This window comes from Bidens hawaiensis, unplaced genomic scaffold, assembly GCF_021521415.1.
Source record: "Bidens hawaiensis isolate Kalapana, Puna unplaced genomic scaffold, B.hawaiensis_p1.1 tig00020890_1, whole genome shotgun sequence".
Classification (NCBI taxonomy): Eukaryota; Viridiplantae; Streptophyta; class Magnoliopsida; order Asterales; family Asteraceae; genus Bidens; species Bidens hawaiensis.
The window spans coordinates 215,012-222,262 of record NW_027493216.1 but is presented as its reverse complement, the minus strand read 5'-3'; the positions used below and the strand labels follow the sequence as shown (position 1 = coordinate 222,262).

The 7,251-nt window shown below is 36.4% G+C and overlaps 1 protein-coding gene across 1 annotated transcript; it reads left to right on the top strand.

Moving 5' to 3' along the window:
* The first annotated feature begins 1,351 nt into the window (after window positions 1-1,351).
* LOC143561969 (uncharacterized) lies at window positions 1,352-6,251 on the top strand. The gene is made up of 11 exons (XM_077049910.1): window positions 1,352-3,228; window positions 3,320-3,559; window positions 3,645-3,774; window positions 3,889-4,041; window positions 4,140-4,327; window positions 4,435-4,501; window positions 4,599-4,805; window positions 4,886-5,103; window positions 5,196-5,274; window positions 5,720-5,860; window positions 5,938-6,251. The coding sequence occupies exons 1-11, from the start codon at window positions 1,352-1,354 to the stop codon at window positions 6,142-6,144; spliced, it is 3,507 nt and encodes a 1,168-aa protein (XP_076906025.1). The 3' UTR covers window positions 6,145-6,251.
* The last annotated feature ends 1,000 nt before the right edge of the window (window positions 6,252-7,251 follow it).

Genomic DNA, 7,251 nt, shown 5'->3' with positions numbered 1-7,251 from the left:
AGCCATGAATTTCACATGTGAAAATCTCGTAAAAACTCATTTTAACATGTAAAAAAAATAGTTTTGTGTAAAGTTCTTCAAAGTTTATGCATATGAGCGCATTTAGAGAACGTTCTAATAAAAGAAATTCATTTTAAAAAAATATACTTTTAATAAATATTTTTTTAAATATATATTTTAAATGTTTTGTATGCAAAAGATAAAGTATACATATACATTCTCTTAAATTATTTTTAAAAATAAATAATTAAAATTTGGGTTGTTACATGTAGGCTAATGCCCTAGCCCCACAAAAGTTTTTATTGAATTTGGATTTATGTCAAAAACATGCTCAGAGAAGTATCAATTGAATTGGGATCAAATTGGTTATAACCAAATTTGCATGAGCGTAAACATGTTTTAAAAAAAAAGTTATTAAAATGGGTCTAGGTGTGACATGTGCTGCAGCGACAATAAGCCATGTGAGAGTGTCGACGATGATGGTGGAGGTTACAAGCGGGGGGGGGGGGGGGCTAGTATGTGGTAGTGGCAATGATGACAACACTACTGGTGGTGGCGATGATGAACATGGAGGTTAAGATAGTGGCGATAACGAAAGTCGGGTGGGGGCAACAGTCGAAGTGGTCATGTAGATGGTGACTAGTAAGTGGTAGCTACAAACATTTACAAAGGGTGGTGCTAATCCAGTTAGATTTGTTATAGCTTGGTTAGTTATATAGAAGTAACTATCTTGGCTTTTTATAACATATGAGTGACACTTTGTTATGAAAATACACAACTTACTTAAGAAAGAATAATAATTTATGTTTGAAATAATATACTAACAATTTAAAAAAAACTTGTTTTTACAAGTAACTAGTAAAGTACTGTCAGTGATTCTTGGTTCAGTTGACAAATGCTAGCTGAGTTAAGTGTGAGACAATAGAGGTATATCATGGTTTGAACCACACATGTGACAAGAATTTTGTAAGAACTTCCGGTTCGATTCCAACAACTATATGATACTAAATACTATGGCTGTCCAACTGCTGGTTGCTTGTTAAAATATTACTTGAAAATTGCTCATTCGAGTTTGTCTCAATCTAGAAATGAGTCGTTCGGGTCGGTCCGGTGTTAATTACTTGAAAACCCTTGAATTCGGTTTTAATTTTACATTCCCTCCCTCCTTTCACTTTCTTCAAAACGGTGTCAAGTATTATTATTATTATTATTATTATTATTATTATTATAAATGATAAACACCATCAATCAATATCAATGTTCAGTCGGAAAGCTTAATAACTGAAATCAATCAACTCTCCGGCCATCGATTCACCGACTGTTTCCTCACTCAAATCTTCAATATCATATCATGTCACCCGCACTGGAAGATTCATCATCGTCCACGCAGCCATCCTATTTCCAAAACCCTAACCCTAGCCTCCACACTGATTCAGGTATATTCAATACCAGTTTCAATTTTGACTTTGATTTTTCAAAGTCCGCCGCTCGTCCGTCAAGGAAGAAGCCTGTGAAGGTGAAGAAGCATTCAGTGAGTTCAAAGCATGTTAATAGCACATGTAAAACTATTGATTTCGTGTTTAATTTGAGTAATGGTGATTCGGTGTGCGATCCGAGTGGTGTAGATGGTGAGAAACAGAGTGGTAGGGAGTCTTTGGATCCTAGTATGTTGCAGTTTACCATAGGATCTAGTAATTATGTTAAATCGGCTAAAAAGATGGATTCCGAAGAGGTGCGGGACGGTGAAAATGGTTCCCGGTCGGGTAATTTGAGATTTGATTTTAGCGAAATAGGTGATGCGAAGTTTGGAAAACCTAATGGGTTGGAATTTGTGTTTGGTGTGAGTACGAACAATGGTGGATTGCATGTTGATGAGAGTAAATCTAATGGGACAGAGGGTATTGATGGGGTTATGAAGGTTAATAATTTTACAAATGACGCTGATTCCGTTCTGGCTAGTTCTATATCAAACTTGAATCTTGGAACAGGGGAGTCAGTTGACGCTGCACCCTTGATGAATGATAATATCAAGATACAGGAGAATAATACGTCAGATAGTAAAAAGTCTATAAATTTGGAGTTTGCGTTTTCTGCTGATCATGGAGATGGTTTGACGGATGCGAATCACCAAAAAGAAGAATCCAAAGAGACGGTTAATAACTTGTTTTTTGACAGCAAAGTAGACGGTCTTTTTCATATTGGGATTAAAAATAAGAGTACGTTGGGCGGCAAGGGAAGACGGAAAGTCAGTAGGCGAATGAACAATCTGAAGAGTGAAGGGGCAGGGGCTTCTGATAACTTGAAGAAACAAGGCAATAATGTAGATCCTGTTCGTGATGGTAACACTAGTTTTGTTTTTGGGAGTCGATTAAGCAATGCTACCAGTGACATCCCTCAATCTAATGCCTATGATGAGTCAAAGACATCAAATATCCATGATCCCACAAAAGGTAATAATTTGAGTAGCAATTCATGTGCAAGATCAGATGCTTCGACCTTGAATCCAAAAACTGATGAGGGTCAATGTTGCCAACATCAAGTGAAGACTGAAGCTGAATTGATAAAAGAAACGGTTCCATCTTCAACAATAGACTTTGGTTTTGTTCCCAAAGCTCATCATTCAGAAGCACCTCCAACCAATGAAGCTGGAACAACCAATAACTTTATCTTTCCTAGTAACAATGGTGTATTTGGGACTTCATTTACAGGCTTCAATACACCAGATATAAATTTAGCAACCCCTTTTACATCAGATATGTATGCTGGTTTTGGTAAGAAGTTGGATTTCAGTAAAACCAATTCTGTTGGGCAAAGAAAGTTAAAAAAGGCCAAGGCAAAATTACGACAGCAAAGTAGGAACTATCAGCAGGGTGGTCTTAATTCATCTAAAGAAGTCCCACGCTCATATGAAGAATCTGCTGGATGTTCACCAATGGATTTCTCTCCTTATGGTGGTACTGACCCTGCAACCTCTCAGGTTAAAAATAAAGATGCTGTTAATACAACAGAAAACCTCAGTACAAACAACTTTTCATCGTCGTCTGCCGCCTCATTTGCTGACGCTGATAAATCAGCAAGACAACAGCAACCTCATCGGAAGAAGATTTTCGTAAAAACCGGTCAGGGTGTAAAATATGCAACTCCCAAAGTATCCCGTGGACATGAATCTACTAGTGAAAAGCATGTTAACGATTCAGATCAGGAAATTTGTGACAAATGGCGCAAAAGGTTTTGATTTCAACCTTGTTTGGATATTTCACAAATGTATATTATGTTATGGCTTTAAACCTTTGTTGTTTGTTGTTTGATTTTGTTTCAGGGGAAACCAAGCTTATAAAAAAGGCGATTTATCAGAAGCTGAAGTTTGTTATTCAATGGGTATTAGTTCAATACAACATACTGAGACACCTGCTTCTTGCATAGAGCCTCTTCTTTTGTGCTATAGCAATCGCGCAGCCGCACGCATGGCACTTGGAAGGCTGAGGGAAGGGTTAAAGGACTGTAGAACAGCTGTAGCATTAGACACTACGTTTGTCAAAGCCAACTTAAGATCTGCAAAGTAAGTTGTCTGTCTGTTTGTATATATACTGTAACTTTTTGAAATTCAAGGGTTATAATGTTTTAACTCTTTTTTTTATTTCTAGTTGTCATTTACTTCTAGGAGAGCTAGAGGATGCATCATACAATTATAGCAAGTGCTTGGAGTCTGAAAACATTGTTTGTCTGGATAGAAGACTTGCAATTGAAGCTGCTGATGGTCTGCAAAAGGCACAGGTAATCACATACTTTATATAGTTTTTGTCTAACTGTTTTTTCAATTTTTACTGCAATGATACTGTCATACCGTGATTTATACATTCTAACCATAAAATCCTCTTTTGTTGGCAGAAAGTTGCTAACCATCTGAGGCAGTCTGCAGAGCTTCTGCAACATAAAACCTATGAGTCAGCAACAACTGCATTGGAAATTATTTCTGATGCTTTGTCTATAAGCTGCTATTCAGAGAAATTGCTTAACTTGAAAGGGGAGGCTCTCCTTGTGGTATGTAATATTCTTAATGATTTATGATATGCATCGGTTATACTTAATTAACTGTTGAAATTAATTACTTTCTAATGATTTGGTCTTGCATGCAACAGTTGGGGAAGCATAAAGACGTGATTCAAATGTGTGAGCAAACTCTAGATTCAGCTGAAAAGAATTTTGCAACCGAGTCAAAGCTTTGGAGGTGGAACTTGATGTCAAAGTCCTACTTTCATCTTGGTAGGCTTGAGATAGCTCTCGAATTCATTGAGAAACATGAGCAGTTGGGACCTACGTCAGACAAGTAATACATATTGTATTATTATCTTATCGTTATAATAAATCATGAATTTCAATTTCCTAACAAACTCTTATACAAATATATTTAAACGTTATATGGTGTGTAAACAGGAGTGTGGACCCTAAGGAGTCATTAAACCCTCTGGCTGTTACTATTCGTGAGCTTTTAAACTGCAAGGTATGACTAGCATTGTACATATTGGTGTATCTTTTCCAGAGTACTCTGATTTACATGTATTTATTTTTTCTGACTTTCTATTTCTTGGATTGATTAGAATGCCGGAAATGAAGCGTTTCAGAATGGTAAGCATACAGAAGCAATAGAGCATTATTCAGCCGCAATATCAAAAAGTATGGAATCACACGCATTTGCCGCTGTTTGTTTCTGCAACCGCGCTGCTGCACACCAATCCTTGGGTGAAATCATTGATGCCATTGGAGATTGTAGCACAGCTATAGCCCTTGATGAAACTTACCCAAAGGTATATTTAAGTTTGACTTTATCGTCTCTAATAGCATTCAAAGTCAAACCTTAAAGTTTACTGCTTTGTGATATTTTCAGACACGTTCTAGAAGGTCTACCTTATGGGAAATGATTAGAGACTACAAACATGCAGCCGATGATCTTCAAAGACTCATTTCCATTTATGAAACATATTCGGGTGAGAATTCTAAAAAGTCCAATGGCAGTGTGAAGGATCTAAGACGAGCCCGTCGCCGTCTTTCTTCTATTGAAGAAAACTCAAAAAAAGAAAGGTCGCTAGACCTTTACCTCATTCTGTAAGTTCCTTTTTCTTTCATTTATTTTTAGTTATCTTATTCTTTTAGTTTTTAAGATTTATAGCAAAAAATGTCATGTTTTCGTTCTTTAGGGGAATAAAACCTTCAGATGCTGCAGTGGAAGTTAAGAAGGCTTATAGGAAAGCAGCTCTCCGACATCATCCCGACAAGGTCTTTCTTTATGTTCTATTGTTCTATATATTTTGAATAGAGAATTGCACAAATGGTCCCTGTGGTTTGATCGCATTGCAAGTTTGGTCCCTAGATTTTAAAAGCTGCAAACGTAGTCCAAATATTTGTGGGAGGTTTGCACGTTTATTCCTCATTGTTAATCCCAGTTAGTTTTTAACAGAAAATTGATGCCATGTACCATTCATGTGAGGGTAATTACATGACATCACTTTTCCGTTAAAAACCAACTGGCAACTGGGATTAACAGTGAGGAATAAACGTGCAACCCCTCGACAAATATATGGACTATGTTTGCAGTTTTTAAAATCTGGGGTCCAAACTTGCAATTTGGTCAAACCACGAGGACCGTTTGTGCAATTTTTTTTAAAAATAAATTATTTTTTTGCCTAATGAGTTTGTTTGTAATTACTGAATATTATTATAGGCTGGTCAGGTGATTGCAAGAGCTGAAAGTGGAAGTGATGGGCAAAAGTGGAAACTAATCACTGAATCCATTCAAATGGATGCGGATAAACTCTTCAAAATGATTGGAGAAGCATATGCTGTGCTTTCAGACTCCACCAAGGTTTCAATCAGATTCCATCTCTCCCTTTACATTCTCTTTAAACCTGCAATATGTTAAACTCGTGTTTGACTTTACAGAGGTCAAAGTATGATCTTGAAGAGGAAATGTGGGATGACATGAACACACCTGCAAGTAGCAGAAGAGCATCTGACTTTTACAATTCTCCATTTGAGACCAGCAATAGGAGAAATTCGCACTATTCAACAAAGTCCTATGGTAACTCGCACTATAATTATTGGGAGGACTCGGGAAGGAATTATCATTACCCCTATTCCCGTTGGTAAATCCTTAACGAAATATATTTTTTTGGTTCACTAAAAAAGGGATTAACAAAGACTCCGGTGATCTACACACAGCCTGCATATACAAAGTAAAATAGGTACTCAAGTAGGATGATTGTTTGATCCTTCATAAATTTGTTGTTCATTAATTTTATTGCTACTGCGCACGTCAAAAAAATGTTTTTGGACTTGGGGATCTCCCTAGTAACAACCTACAGTATCTACCTTCTATGGTAGAGGAAAGGTTTGGCCCCATTGCGCCGTTCTGGGATCTTACCAAGAGCTCGCTGCTGAGTGAAATTCTAGTAATATGTTTGTTTATTTGTTGATTTGTTGCTACTTATACACTAACTATATTATTATTATTATTATTATTATTATTATCTATGACAATTGAGAACTTTGGTGCCGCCTAGTCCCGATTGGGCCACTTGGTGGCACCGTATTTAGTGGCACCGTATTAGCTATTTACATTTTTTGTTTTATTTTATTTATAATTTTTTGTTTAAGTTCCGGTACTGTAACAAATATAATGAAATGAAGCCACTAAGCCACCATTGGGTCACTTGACGGCACCATATTGGTCTACGTTGTTTAGGTTATTTTTTTTGCTTTCGTTACCGTAACGAAAACTAATCGAATGTCAATTTTATTTTTGTTTTTTAGTTCTGACATCGTAACAAACGTAGTGAAAACCGATCGAATTCGTGTAGACTCACGCATTTTGTTTTAAATCCAGTACCATAACGAACGTAACGAAAACCAACCAAATGCAAATTATTTTTTAGTTATACCATAACAAATGTGACGTAAAAGAGCGTGTTGGATCCCGTGTGTGTATCAATCTCAATAACACTAGCAGATCTCAGATCTGTGCTTAATCGATTAATACATTAACTATAGATCTAACTCATAATTACTCATGATTAAGTGTTGTATATATTTCTATCTTATTAGTATATGTATATCAGTAATTGAATAATATTAAGGTTGAAGATCGAGAGAGGATTTGGACAGAGATTCGTTAATTAAACTCTCAAAACTTAAATTATGTGTGAACAGGGTTCACTATTTATAGAAGATAGGTCTGGTTCGCTAACATCCCCTAGC